Source organism: Falco rusticolus, chromosome 11 (assembly GCF_015220075.1).
Source record: "Falco rusticolus isolate bFalRus1 chromosome 11, bFalRus1.pri, whole genome shotgun sequence".
NCBI classification, from domain to species: Eukaryota; Metazoa; Chordata; class Aves; order Falconiformes; family Falconidae; genus Falco; species Falco rusticolus.
This window is the reverse complement of record NC_051197.1, coordinates 484515-500151: the sequence shown is the minus strand read 5'-3', so window position 1 is coordinate 500151 and position 15637 is coordinate 484515. Positions and strand designations below refer to the sequence as shown.

Sequence of the window (15637 nt, the reverse complement as noted above, 5' to 3'; positions counted from 1 at the left end):
CAACGGCCAGATGAGCAAAGCAAGCAGTGAGCTCAATGTGGATGGTAGGTTTGTATCCTGAGAAACAGGAGAGGACATGAAGTAAGAGGTAGAACCAGATAGTGAATGGGGGTAGAGAGAGCAAGCAAGAGAGAGAAAAGTAGGAAAGGCATCAGTCATCAGCATCTGGATGAATAACAGTTTCTCCTTCTGTCCAGTTTGGAAGCTGAGCTTAGAGCCTGTTTTGGGTAGAAACCTGCTGGAGTTTCTAAATTAGAAATGAGCTGGCAGAACACAGTTTGCTCATGGTGCCGTATGTTTGTAAAGTGTTATTTAAGAGGCACTTTGCGAAACAGACTATTAATTTTGCATAGCTATGCAAAATTAATTTATACAGCAATAATTAAGAGTGTTTCTGAAACAATAGAAATGAACATGTTTTGGTGGATTAATCACACATTTGCACATTTCTGAAGATCCTTTATTCTGTCACTACATTTTTATCTCTGTAATTCTTTTAAAAGTTTTAGCTACACAAAATATTTGTCCTTTTATGGACTATAATGTTCCCTTCTCCCTTTATTTTTCCAGTGCTTGCACCTATGGAAAGAACATAGAACTTGTAAAATTTCTTCTTGACCAGAATGTTGTAAGCATCAATCACCAGGGAAGAGATGGACATACAGGTAACATCATCATCCTTATTCTGTGCAAGTGCATATACCAGCACCAAAAAAATTTTTTCCAGGGTAATTCCCATGGTAATCTGATGATCAACATCCATCTACCTTTCAGACAGATCACAATTCTATTGAAATATGTTTGCAGGCAGGTGTAGAAGTGATAAGACTTCACTGAGAATGTGTCAGGCTCATTAGCTTGTATGTAAGTAACAAAACATGATGTAAACTGATTCTCCCATAGGATTGTAAGTCATTTTAAGAATTGGGCCCAAGTATTATTCTGCTAGGTAGTAGGCATATAGGATATAGTGTCTGAAGGGCTGCATACTTCCATGTTCCTACTGCAGGCAACAAAGAAAAAAACTTCATTGTTTCTACTTGCTTTTCCTCACAAAGTTGTTAAATGTGATTTGCAGGTGGCAGAGTAAATGCTGATATGTTGAGTAGCAGGCAATAGATTGGTTCTTGCAGCGTTAATATTTTATTTTCACCTTTTGCCTCAGGTATTTTTTGATAATATATTCCTTTATCGAGAAAATAAATTTGCACTTTATAGCTGTTGCTGCAAGTCCTATTATGATGTTCTGACTGATGATCTTAAAGGTCTTTTCCAACCTAAATGGTTCTGTGACAGTTGTGCTTACCACACTTCTCTGATGTTCTAGGATTACACTGTGCTTGCTACCATGGTCATATTCGACTTGTACAGTTTTTACTGGATAATGGAGCTGATATGAATCTGGTAGCTTGTGATCCCAGCAGATCCAGTGGAGAAAAGGATGAGCAGACCTGTTTGATGTGGGCTTATGAGAAAGGTATTTCCATTTTCTAGTTTCTGCTACAAAATCCATAGGAACAGTACAGGAAGGCAAGAACAGCACAGGAAAGAGACAGCACTATAAAATAACCCCTCAGACCCTGCAGTTGAAGAGCTGTCACCATCTGATTTCCAGTTCCTGGCATGAAACATAATAAAACCCAGCCCTTTTATTTGTCTTCTGAGGTACTCTGTTAAACATCAGTTTAATTCAACACAAAAACACAAACTCAAGAATAGGAGTATTTATGTGCTGCTAAAATAGCAAACATGCAGCCTGTTCAGAAAAGGCTATTTGTCCCTCTGGTGTGTGCATGAGTTTTAATTTTATTACTGAAGGAGGCATTACAGGGAACAATGAATCAGTCAGTAATCTTAAATTCTTGCATATATAGATCAAAGCAAGGCATTTTCCATGGTTCCTGTTGTACTGTCCTACATGTATAGCAATGTGTTAATTTTCTGTCCTGTTCGTGACTCCATGACTTCTGCGTCATTCCCCCCTCCTCCAAAAGCATTGCAGTACCATTTATTATGAGAATCACTGCAATATAGTAAAACTATGGGTTTCAAAGGCCTTTCAAAAACCTGATATTGGCAAAAATTGTGGAATTACTGAGGGAAAACTCATCTTTGGAAGGTTTAGAAAGGAATTTTGAATATTTCCAACTTTGTGCATCAAACATCTGAGAGGGGGAGCATGTTGTGCATGCTCTCTTCTGGCTTCTTGCAAAGCAGAATGATGAGTATAGCAGCTGTCTACAACAATATATAGTATACACATTTTGTCCAGTTGTGGACACCAAAAGGAATATTTTCAGGCACTTGTTTTCCCTGTAAGGCCCATTGAAGACTATTGCCAACTTCCATTTCAGGATTTCTGTAGGAGGGCTTTTTCCATTGAAATATATCACCATTTAGGATTAGGTGGACTCACGAACATAACATGCTTGTATTTATTGGTAGGTATTTCCCTGTATTTCTGTAGTAAAGAATCCTAGTATGTTTCAGATCAGCAGCGCTGTATCTTTGTTTACATGTTTTATAGGCACATTGTACTTTTTTTTAAATCCCCCAATTTTCTATAAGTGAATTAAAAAAAAAAAAAAAGACTTGAGTTTACCTGCAAACCCTTGTATTTCCTCTTTCTTTCTTAGGTCATGATGCCATTGTGACCCTTCTGAAGCATTATAAGAGACCTCAAGATGAATCACCCTGTAATGAATACTCGCAACCTGGAGGAGGTATGGTCTGAGAAATCACTTTATTCTCTAACTGAAGGGTCTGATCCAAAGACCACTGAAGTCTCTGGAAATGTTCCACTGATGTCAGAGGGATTTGGATCAATTCTGTCTGGAACAAATAAAATTAGTGTCCTAAGAATTGTCATTCTCGAGGTGCCCTCTACTTATGTCTATTTCTGATGTTTGTTTGCTGACATTTTGTGTATTTCTATACTCGATCTCTTCATATTTTTTAGTATCTTTGGATATCTTTTTCCCCTTTGGGAAGAATTAATTACCTTTTTTGCTACAAAAATACTAATTTGTATTGGCAACTAAATGACAAGTGCCAAGAAGAATGTTAACACAAGCAGTTGGATAAACAAAACATTTTGCAGTGTGTTGAGAATGCTGCCAACAGAAAGGATATGTCATATGTTGCAGCTTGGCCACGTCATTGACTCCTCCTGTCGCAGAAGCAGAAGGAGCCCTAAGGTCAGCAGCAGGATTTATCTACTTCCTGCATACTTCAGCCTGTTCCAGGTTTAGGTGTAGTATATCTCAAATGTCTGTAAATCTTTAGGGAACTAAGTTATGCATGTACTGGAAATTTATTTTGGCAAGCAATTAACATACCCAGACAGATTTTTTTTATGTTCATTATTAAAAGAACTCAACTCCCACTTAAGGAGAAAAACAAAAGATGATTTTTTTGGTACATGGAGAAAGCTGAGGTCTTTTGGAAAATCTCATCAGTGAACTAAACACTGCAGTGTGTTCACAGCCCAATTGTTAGAATCTGTGAATCTGATCTGAGTTCCTTCCAACAGAAAAGGCTATGTTGTCCTTAATTAACAGCAGGGAAAGTCAGTATTGTTCTACAGTGTTTAGTGAAGCTACATAAAAATTACTTCCAAGAGCACAGCAATATAACATCACAATCTGTCATGATTTAATGCCTTCCAGCAGCTCAGCCCCCCCAGCCGCTTGCTCCCTCCCCCCAGCGGGGTGGGGAGAGACTCGGGAGGGTGAAAGTGAGAAAACGGGTGAGCTGAGATGAAGGCAGTTCCCCAGGTACAGCACAAGCTGTGTGCACAAGCAGAGCAAGCCCAGGCGTTCCCCCAGCACCTCCCAGGGCAGGAGGTGCTCAGCCCCCCCAGGGCAGCAGGGCTCCAGCACACCTAACGGGGCTGGGGGAGACCAGCGCCATCGCTGCCAGCGGCCCCCCTTCCTCCTCCTTCCCCCAGCGCTCCATGCTGAGCGTGAGGCCGTACGGGGTGGGTACCCCTGGGCTCGGGGGGGGCAGCTGGCGCGGCATGTCCCCCCCCAGCTCCCTGTGCCCCCCAGCTGCTGGCTGTGGGGGGTGAGGAGCAGAACAGCCCCCGGCGCTGTGCAGGCGCTGCTCGGCAATGGCTGAGCCATCCCTGTGCTCCCAGGGCTGCTTCCAGCCGAACCCAGCACACAGCCCCGTCCCAGCTCCTGCGAAGGGAAGGAGCTCCCTCCCAGCCAAGACCAGCAAACAATCATATGTCTTTTTAAGCCATTTGCTTGTGTGTATTTTCACCCCCTTATTATTCATTCTTTCTTTAAGCAATCATTACCTCATCAATTTATCAGTACAGGTGTTTAAACTGTCTTTGAATTCCATAAAATTCATTGTGTTCTTCTATTTCAGATGGTTCCTATGTGTCAGTTCCATCCCCTCTAGGAAAGATTAAAAGCATGACTAAAGGTATTTTCAATGGCAAGGGAAAACTTAAACTTTTATGGTCTTCTTATCCAAGGTGCTTGTCAGCCTGAACATACTACACAAGATTCCTGGAATTTTCATTGTTTAGAAATGTAATGATGTGCATAAGCAGCAGATATATATCCCTAGGATAATTTTAGGAAACAAAATACTTAGTTTTGTTGCTCAGCATCATCATAATTCCTGCGTTGATCTTATTTTCATTTACTTTAAAAAATATATTTATTTGGAGAAAAGGATGTGATTGTGAATTAGTACTAATGAAATACACACATACCCATGAATGCAAACAAATATTGTATTGAATTCCACTGTAAAATGCCTGGATTATCTTTACAAGAAAAATTATGTCCAAAAAGAATTTGTGTTAATCTGAAACACATATAAAATATTCAGATAAATATTTGTACTTTAAAATACTAAATTTTTTGTGGTACTTTCAATTTTCCACTTCAGATACTTGCTCTGGATATAATCGAATCTTTGCATCCTTTACATAACAGCACTGAAATGTTTGGCTTAGAAATATTCTGATAAACCTTATAGTAATAAACCAAAAAGGTTAACAAGGTAGAGATGCTTGCTAACTGAAGTAAGTTGCAAAATTTAGGTTCCCCATGTCAGTAAAGAGTCGGTCAGATCTGGAAAAACATACCCTGCATTAGTAATGAGCACTAGCTATACAGAAAAAAACTAATTCTCCGTATAAAGAATTTTACACAACCATCACATCATACAGGCAGAATATGCTTATGGGACAGTGTTCATCAGTGGTAAGATTTTAAAGCCAAGAAAGCCCAAAGCAACTGTAGCATTGCAAGTACTTGTCTGTTATTGGGGTTTACTGTGTTTACTGAAAAGAAAAGGCAATGGAATTACCAGTCAGCCAATCTACAGGAGGAAAATGAGCTTTTACTGTGCAACAGTTTTGTGAATGTAAATGCTTCCCCGTGACCCTGCATTTTACAAATAGGGTAAGTGTTTTCTTTTTGCAGAAAAGGCAGATGTTCTTCTCCTTCGTGCTGGTTTGCCATCACATTTCCATCTTCAGCTCTCTGAAATAGAGTTCCATGAGATCATCGGCTCAGGTACCAGAAATAAAAACGTATGCACTTTAGATGTCTGATGTTCATAATAAGTATCTTTGTTCTTATTTATTTTAAACCATTTTAGGATCTTTTGGAAAAGTATATAAGGGACGGTGCAGGAATAAAATTGTTGCAATCAAACGGTAAGTTTATCAGACTTTTGCATCTTGTTTGGTTAAAGACCTAGTTTGAAGTATTAAAAAAACCCATATCTTAGGGTATTTTTGCCTTACTGTTTTCTCTCATGTAAATTCTAAGCTATCGAGCCAATACCTACTGCTCCAAATCTGATGTGGACATGTTCTGCCGTGAAGTTTCCATTCTCTGCCGACTGAATCATCCGTGTGTCATCCAGTTTGTGGGAGCTTGCTTAGATGACCCAAGCCAGTTTGCTATAGTCACTCAGTATATTTCTGGAGGATCACTCTTCTCCCTGCTTCATGAACAGAAGAGGTATTCTGCTTGTTCTCTGCTTGGGATTGCGGTACAGAATTTGGAAAACTAGTAAATCTATGCCGATGTAAATGTTATTCATTTCAATATAAAACAATAGAGGAAATAACACTAATGTTTAGCTTTTATTCAGATTATTTGGTTTACAAGGGAAATCAATAAGTAATCACAAAATTGTTATTGTCATTATTTTGGATTGTGTACATTTACATTGCATAGATTCTATAACATTGGTTTGTATTTAAAACAATTTTAAAGCTTCCATGAATTAATGATAAGAATAATTTACAGATACTTTTTGTCTGTTTATTAACTTTGAGTAATTTTTTTCCCAAAAAAAATACAGAACTCTTGATCTGCAGTCTAAATTAATCATTGCTGTAGATGTTGCCAAAGGCATGGAGTACCTCCACAATCTGACACAACCAATCATACATCGTGATTTGAACAGGTAGGTTTCTTTATCCTAAAAATTCAGGGAATGTGAAGCCTCAAAGCAACAGTGATGGTCTGTGGTCTCACCTGTACTTAGAGAGTCACAGAATCATTTAGGTTGGAATAGACCCTTAAGATCATTGAGTCCAACTGTTAACCCAGCACTGCCAAGCCCACCACTAACCCATGTCCCTAAGCACTTAAGCTGCCATGCATGTCAGAAGCTCCAAGTAGTATTGGCTAAATGGAACAAATAAGCTAGAATACGTGTATAATAAAAAGTAATCATTATTCCCCATTTCTTAGAAAAATCACCAAGGTGTGAAAACTCTGGTAACTATGCAGTGTCATATTAACACTGATGGAGCTTGGAGGAAGGTCTGCTTGCAGCAATTGGACTGGGGAATTGTGGCACGATGCTTTCACATTCATGGGAGGCTTTAATACATTTTAGTTGAGTGACTTAACAGATGGTAGTCCACTTCAAGCTTACAATAATTTCACTGACAGATATCTGAAATTTACAAATTATTTATGCCCTATCTGCATACACTAGTCCTGTGAGACAGTCTTTTTAGAATTTATGCTATCTAGTATATTTCCTCAGTATAATTTTTTTAATCCAAAACATTAATTCATGTCACCTACTTTTGCCCCTCTGATGCCTGAGTTAAACTAGTCACTAGCCTCGCTAAGGTCGATGCAGAAATGTAGAGACCTCTAGAAGGCAATCCCTCCCATTTGTGCCTGTCTTGGAAAGGGAGGAACCTTGAATGAGCCTGTGCCTGTTGTGAGGAGGGGAGTGCTCATCTCATTTAGACTGAGTGCCTAATGCTGACACTCAGAGGTATGGTAGGTAAATCCCAGCCTGGGAGCCAGCTGACAGTGCCACTGGCAGAGAAGTAGGAGAGAGTCTGTGTGAGTCAAGTATCCAGATTCCCTTCTGGAAATGAAACTGAATTAGATCAGACTCAGAGGTTTTATACAAACCACTGCAAGTCACATTGGTGGAACTGCAGTCGTCACTGAAGGATGCAACTGCTAAAACCCAGTATTTTGTCACATCTGGCCCACCAATGTTAGCCTTCGTTAGAAGGCTTGTTAGAAGGCTTCGTTAGAAGCAGGAGACATCATCTCTACTGAGTGGAAGTTTTCTGTGTCATGTCTACATCAGAAATCACTCTGACTATCCATTCTGCACTAACTTCTGCTTTGGAAGTGGGCCAACCAAAATTACCTATAGCTGTATTGAAAGAAAAGCAACGAGGCAGAGTTAGTGCTGAATAGCAGTTGCACTTTTTAGCAGCAATAGCTGGCTTGTAAACAGCTCCTTCATATGTATGAACGCTGTAAAAAGAAAGCTTCTACAAAAAAGTGTTTTAAAAAGTAGGGTGAAGTGAGTTACAAAATGTTACAAATGTAATGAGTTACAAAATGGGTTTTCTTCACTGTCACTCCACTAGCTTAACTACTTGTTTTAAAACCACATTACAGAAACATACACTTTGGTTATATCTCAGCTGACCAGTCCTATAGTTGTGGTGATACCATAAATAACATTTTCCTGCATCTTGCTGTAAGTTTTCATTTCCTGGTGACACTGATAGCTGCAGTGGAAGATTCCTTGTGAAAGACACTCATTCTCTTGGAAAAAGCTGTTTTTTCCCTTTTCTGAGCAAAGAAGTAAACTGATTGTGAGACTGTGCCCAGTTCAGGGTTCTGGTATGAAATTCTCATAAAATATGAGGCAGGAGCAATTTTCTGGGCATCGTTGTGGCGTCTCCGAGAGCATAGCATGGCTTGCACACGGGAGAGGTCTCTTTTCTTGCTCCAGGTGTACACATGCTGACAGCTGTGCAAAGGACACCTGTGAAGGGAGCAACTTCAAATGTAGCATTTGTCCTTTATAAACAGGAATTTTCTTAGGATGTGAAACGTAACAAGGAGGCAGTGTGTGTATATTTAAGACCAGTCACAGGTGTGCAAGCTGAAGCCCACCAAACTCATTGTCCTGCCTCTGGCAGTGGCCTGTAGTGACAAATTTGAGAGCTGAGCATCTATATGATGATAAACTCTTGAATTTGCTCTCAGTGCGCAAGAACTTTAGGTTCAAAAGGATACTTTCAAAAATTACTATCTGCTCTTGAAGTTATTTCTTATATGAAACAATAACTCTGTGGTTACAAAAGAAAAAGTATCCTTGCAGACTACAGAAGAAAATCAGATCACTAATGCAAAAGAAAATGCACACTTCTTTAATTTAGCCTGAAAAATGTGGTCTACAAACCGTATCACTTCAAACCAGTCTTCAAACCACACAGATTAATGTGCCCTAGGTTAGCAATACTGGCAAAAATTATGCTTTATGCTCTCCAAATTTCAGCACACTTTTCTTTATTCATCTACTGCAATGTATGAGTGCATCCATCTGCTCACATTAAAACTGCTACAAGAACATAAAAATGGCTACTGTTAATCATTACCTATTACATACCCAATTTATTTAAATGTGCAGATACAGTGTTTCTACATGGTTCTGGTAAATGTATGATGTTTAGAAGACTATTGCTGATATGTTCATCTGTGTATATTGACTATACAGATGGAGGCTTAATTTAAGTATATTAAAGCCATTTTCTGCAATTTTACTGTAGCAGAGCTACATAAAATTTGTGTGTCGAAGAGTATTTTCAGTGCGCTTTGGATTGACTAAATACTTTGAAAACCCGTGTCACTTACCAAAATTCTTTTACTCTAAGAAAGCTTGAACCCACACTTCAGAGGCCTTTGAAATGCTTGGTTTTGACATTATACATTTTTTCTATTCTTCCTAGATTTTTAAATTCAAATTCAAATTCCAAGTTTATAAAATACAATTCTGCTTAGCAAATAAAACTCAAAAAAAATTCAAATGAAAAATTGAATCTGTTGTCTTCATAATCAAGTAAAATCTTGTCAAGAAATGTCTGTTCCTCACTTTTTATTCAGTAATGTTAAACTCCATATAATATTCTGAGTCAGTGCAAAATGAAACAGTCCATAACGGTCACTTACTCAAACAGTGCCATTAATTAGCAGGAGACATTAGGATAGTCAAACTGTTAAGCGCAATTCAGATTCTCTTCTAATACATTTTGAACTAATTACAATTCATTAGCAAGTGATTTGATTGCAACGCTTTGCAGTAACCAGTTCTGAGCCATTCAGGATGAATTGAGGGAAGTCTTGGAAAGGCGTGCACAAACTCTGTATTCTCCACTGCGTTTGAGGTATGCCTGCCCGCAACACGAGCTGCTGGTGTGGCGCCGATCCCCTGGGCATCCTCCTCCTCAGCGGCGCTAGGGCTCTCCGCAGCATGGTTGAGCAGGTAGAGAGGTCTCGGCTCTCACCTTCCCCCATGAAGCAGAGGTGGGCAGCAAGCACACCCTGAAAAGCCCCATGCTCTCCGCCCTGTGGCACCTCACTTGCCCTGGCAGCAGTGACCGCGGGGATCAACAGGGAGCTGTGGGTGCCCCATTCCTGGCAGTGTTCAGGGCAAGGTATGACAGGGCTTGGAGCAGCCTGGTCTAGTGGAAGGTGTCCAGGCCCGTGGCCGGAGAGGTGGAACTAGACGACCTTGAAGGTCCCTTCCAACCCAAACCGTTTTATCTATAATTCCTGCCCTGCAGCCGTCAGCTGCTCCTGACCAGGCAGTGCTTCACTGCAGCAGATGCTGCACCTCCTGATCCCCTTACAGCTTCCAGTGCTCCCCACACAGCTGGCAGCGAGCTGCCTGGTCTCGTAATTTCCTGGTGTGTTCCTGGTACCTTGTACTGCTGCTTTCTAGTCTTTAGGGTGTCTCCTGAATTAAGTCAGCTTCTGATAATACCAGCTAAGGCTTCTTCAGTTTCTGCCTCCAAGTCTTGCTATTTTTCCTCAGTTCTGACATCTTGTTGTTATGAAGACTCTCTGATTTTTTAATAACTGAAATGATGATGTGCCAAACACTTAATTCATTGGTTTCTGTCTTTGTTGACTGAATTTCCCACACAGGCAAATACTTCTTCTACTGTCCTGCAAGGATGGATACAAATACTTGTTTAATCTGTTTAGGCTTTTTTAATTCTCTGTTTCGGAATTTTCAGTTTATTTTCAATGTAGTTTCACTGTGCTTTCATATAACATTTTGCCACTTTCTTTCATTAGTTTCCTTTGTTTTGACATTTTTACTTTAAATATTTTTCCGTAATCACTGAGTTCATCTGACTGTTTCTTGGTTTGTTTGACCCATTTGTTACAGGTAAAAGCATTTGCTGATGGGTTCACTGCTAAGAGCTAAAGTCTAGTGCAGCACTGTGCACTCCTTCCATTCCTTTGGTGATATCTGAGTGGAAGCACTGAGTCCTTGATGAATGCAGAGAAAAATCTGTTGTTGCTGTTCTAGCTATGAAAGTAGTCTCGTGATCAGCATATTTCAGTGAAGGGTGATGAAACACCTAACTATGTTGAATGGTGAGATTTAGATGAAAAAGATCTTTTTGCTAAAGACAAAACATGATTCTTAGTTCTGCTAGCCCTTTAATGCAAAAGGCACATCATTTGAACTGAGGATGGTTGGGCTTTACTCTCACTGGTTGTGCACTGCTTTGAACAAACAGCTTTCTGCCTTTTTCATTTCTTCTGCCTTTACAAGACATCCCTTGTAAGTCCAGAATATTGAGATGGACATTCAGTCAGCTCTTCAATTTTGGCCCAAGTCAGGTCTGCCAACACTTTCTAGCTAGGTACTTTTAATCTTTTGGCAAATGCATCTTACCCCATCTTGTATGACAAAGTCTAATTACTTATTACTGATACTGAGAAATTACTGATATTGCAGACTTTCAGTATATTAAATTGTGAGGAAAAGCTTTGCAGTGGACAGAGCTTTTCTAAATCAACTTTTCTTTCTCAAAAAAAAAAAAAAAAGCTATTGATGAGAGCAACATGCCTCCACAATTCCTAGAGGCCTTTGGACATGTTATGAACACAAGCTGTTTAGGCCAGACCCTAGTGAGTATCCATTTTTCAAAGTATAAGGTAGATTCACTAGGATTTGCTGTGCAGAAAGCAAGCAGCATATCAACCTACAAAAAAGCCTGGAAGAATGTCGTCTTAGTACCCCATTTTTCTTTTTCTGTGATTGTACTTGCCTCGTTTCTCCATTGCATACCATCTGCGTCCACCACCTCTTGCTCTCCTTACAGTCAAGCTTCCCTTCTCCCCACCCCACTGGCTCTGACTTCACACATCCTCGACTTTCACACTGAGTCTCCTTCATATACCTGCATCCCTCCATGGGTTCCTTTTGGGCCACCAAACTGCAGAGCTCAGAGGGAGATGCTTTCTTTTTTGAAGCTGTAGTTCTTGCCTCAGTCATGGTGCAAGCCAGGAGCCCCATGTCTGAACACTGCAATCTGTGTATCTGTTTTAGGACAGCGGATGTCCAGAGCTTATAGTTCAGCTTTACGCCTTGTCACTACCGGCTGTTAGAAAAATAGTTCTGCATGGAAAGATTTTAAATGTTTTCCACAAAAGAAAACCCAAAACAGTATCCCTCTAGAGAGCTGAAAAGCATATCGTTGCCTTACAGAACTTTTACCAGATCATATTTGTGAGGGTCAAAAGATAATCTGCTATAAGGACATCAGTGGTTGATGTGTGGTGCTGAGAGTAGCTTAACTTCTGAAACTTTTTAGTGTGAGAGCAGGAGCCCTGTTGTCAGCGTGAGTCCCAGTCAGCCCACAGGCACAATTACTAGATGAAAATCTTCACAACAACTTAAGAGAAAGACCAAGAGTGAAATTCTGTGTTAAATTTTGCCACTGGCTCCACAGGAGCCTCCAATTTTTTACCTTAAATTTTCACATAGCTTGTAACCCTCTTTGTGAGTTCTGAAATTAAATGCAATGCACATAATGCATTAAATAAATCTGCAATGGGGCTTGACAGAACAGAGTGGAAAATGGATCTTTCATGTCTCTACTCTGGAAAAGAGTTTGTCCTTCCATTCTGAGAATAATTGGGAGTTATATTTTGCTTTCCAGTTCTGGAAAAAGAAGTTCTGACAGCTATCAGCAATGGTGACATGTATCAGCTTATTACTACTAATACTGTGGTGAGGGATTGTAGCCACAATGATTATAGCACTTTAATAAAAAGAAGACCATTTTAGTATCAAATTAATTTAAGCCATAACAGCTGAACATGGCTGGACCAAGCCTTTGAGCAACTAACCTTCATTTGATAGCTCTAACTATCTGTAAAAGTTTCTGAAAGCTGGCTTAGTGAGAAAGATGAAAGAGAGGATGGAAGCCTGGTGGTAATGGGGATGGTGTCTGCAACTCCTCTTTGTTATAAAATCCCCTATGAAATCTTAAAATAGCAGTTGCTTTTCATTAAACCCACAGCGTGTTAAAGGTAGAAGGATCTTTTCATGGCCCTGTTCTCTGGGAAAGGGACACACACTGAATGTGCTTTGCCTGTCGCTTGCCCTGAGAGGAGGAAGCCCTTGCATCTGGCAGGCCCGCAGAACTACTTGTTTTTTTCAAAAGCCAGGATGATTACACACTTCTGATTCTTTTCTCATTTTTTCCCTTCCATGGTTTCATGAAGAGAATGATGCTTGATCTCACCATCTCAAACTCTATGTGGCCTTAACAGAAGACAATTAATTTCTGATTCTGCTGAACTCATTATTAACCTTCTGTCATCTCAGCTGAGATCAGATTTATCTTGCTGTATTTCTCGAAACACAGGCTTAAGAGTTCTTTCTCATCTATGGTTCTCAAATTTCGAAGTGCCATTGAGGCAGTAACAGCCTTTTTGAGCTGTACCTTCCAAGCCCTATTTCTGTGGGTTATATTTTTTACTTTAGAAAAGAAAAATTAGTAACTGTAGTGTTCACTGGTGGTACCAGACTGACAAAACCCTGCCAGAGACTACCTCCAACTTTCAGATATGTCCCTACACTCAGCACCAAGATGAGCATTTCAGCATTGTTTTGTTGGAAAGACTTATGCACAACATTAATAGAAAAGGGTGTGTTTATTGATTTCTTGGCTTCTCCACAAAAACCATAAACCCAGGTCTTGACTATGTATATGGCCAAGTTGGGTTTATTCAACGTCTGCACAGCCCTTAAGTAAATTGAAGTTAAAGCTTGGGCTCAATACATTTTATTCACATTGAGAAATGGTGATGATTTTTGTCCCTACTGACAGAAGTCAAACTTGAACCAAGACCAGATAAAAGTCTTTAGTTTTTTACAATTCATGTGCCTACATTCAAGCCAGAGTACAGCCTTCAAGAGTCTCTGTAGTTTCAGCCTTGTGTTTGATTAATATTTTCATTTGACATCTGGTGGGAGTCTCAGAACAATTCCAAATATCATACTCAAATTATACATTTTGATGGAAAGTATATATGGGAGCTAAAATCAGATTAGGTATAAAAAGAGTCATGGCTACATTGTATGAACCCATTATACTTTTATGGTTAAATTTATCATCCCAAGATTTGGGTTCAGGTGAAGCTAGAAATCCTGAAGGCAGTGATTTGTGGGAGTCCTGGTTGGGAGAACTTAATTTTTTTCTGTCCTAAAAGCTGATTTCTGGTGAAATTTGTGTTCCTTCCTTGGCTATTCTTGCTTGTATCTACAGCTCTAATATGGGCAAGTTATGGTTTTTTGTTGAGACCATCAATATTGCTTTCATTTTCCCTGCATCATTTAAGCTTTTGCCAACTTTTTCACTTTTTTTTTTATATACTTTTAACTCTCCTGAATTTACTTGGATCAGTCAACTTTTTGATAGATACCATGTAAGCATTGTTGTGTCCACATTCATACCCTTCTACGTTGTAATTTGCTCAGCCCTTCAAAAGCCATGTGCCATGAATGCATAGTGACTGTTGTGTGAAAACCTTGATCTTCAGAGTTACTGGAAGCTTTGACCTAGCTAAAGCATTTTGTGAATCTTTCCCTGCACTCCCAGTTTGTTTGAAAATCTGTGTTGTGATGCTAATTTCTAAAAGCCTTGCTCTTTATTTGTTGCATTCAGCTGGCATTTTTCTTTCTCCTCTTGTGTATTCTTTACTGAAAATTAAATCAATTGCAATCACTTCCTTGAATCAGTAAATCAGTTTTCAATAGATTCATAAACACTTTTCCTGCTAAATGACATTTTGCAATAAGCAAAAGGTATTTTGCCTGCATGGTCATAATCTATATTCTTGTACTGCATCTTGGATATAGTGCCTGCCTTTCACTAGCAAACATTTAAATAGCAAGTATTTTGTCTTTGTCCCTAAGCTTGATTCTATCCAACTTTTATAGAGCAGTAAAAGATTGCAAATGTGGCAATAGCTCACTTTTCCAGTTATTTTTAAAAGTTTCCTCTCTCATCAAGTTTCTGTACCAGGTACAGAACCTGTTCCTTTCTCTGTCAAGAGTGACAGTAATTGAACAGTGCCTTGCTGTTTCAGCTAGACGTCCAGTTAGACCTAGTTAAGCTCAGAAGTGGGCAGATGTTATTCCAGCTCTTTCCAGCTTTCTGGTTGCTATGGTCTATGGTAGATTACTTGTCCCTGCAAGCAATATATATTTACATTCTCTAATAGTATCACAATGGCTTGAAAAACGAGTTAGTGTGTAAACACTCAGAATTACTTGGAACATTTCACCCTATTTATGGGCTGCTTGGAAAAGTACAGCTGGTTCCTAAACTGTGGATTTGTTAGGGTAACAGAGTAGTGCAGTTGCACTGTGCAGAGAAGGAGGGACCAACCACAACTCTGCACAGAGCTGATCCTGCTTGGGGCAGCCTCTGTGCAAAAACATACAGCAGTGGGTCTGCTGCGTGGCTCTTCCTCTCCGACCCCCCCCACATTTAAAGATATTTAAAGATATTTTAACTCCTCTTAGGCAGGTAGATCCTTCCCTGCTGATTAGAGTGTCACGGATACCTTTATAATAATCCTAATTTGTGCAGCATGGTGCTGCTTCGCTACCTCAGTGTTACAAAATCTTGACATGCTTGAGCTGTCTTTCCAAACTGAGGTAAATGTAATGTTTTGTTTGGAACACACACACTGAGTTCCTTTTTCACTTGGCTGCTGGCTGTGCTTCATCTTGATCAAGCATAGAAGCAAATAAAGAAAACTAATCAAAGCTTCAGTTTTATTAAATCCTG

At 39.6% G+C, this 15637-nt stretch overlaps 1 protein-coding gene across 1 annotated transcript in view; it reads left to right on the top strand.

The window, feature by feature from the left end:
- The window catches only part of LOC119155556 (serine/threonine-protein kinase TNNI3K), a 106851-nt gene that overhangs the window by 42056 nt on the left and 49158 nt on the right, over nucleotides 1-15637 (top strand). Inside the window, exons 12-19 of the mRNA XM_037404372.1 lie at nucleotides 571-665; nucleotides 1328-1477; nucleotides 2637-2723; nucleotides 4378-4434; nucleotides 5448-5540; nucleotides 5626-5683; nucleotides 5799-5993; nucleotides 6340-6444. Coding sequence (XP_037260269.1) covers nucleotides 571-665; nucleotides 1328-1477; nucleotides 2637-2723; nucleotides 4378-4434; nucleotides 5448-5540; nucleotides 5626-5683; nucleotides 5799-5993; nucleotides 6340-6444 — 840 coding nt within the window. The remainder of the gene's footprint in view (nucleotides 1-570; nucleotides 666-1327; nucleotides 1478-2636; nucleotides 2724-4377; nucleotides 4435-5447; nucleotides 5541-5625; nucleotides 5684-5798; nucleotides 5994-6339; nucleotides 6445-15637) is intronic.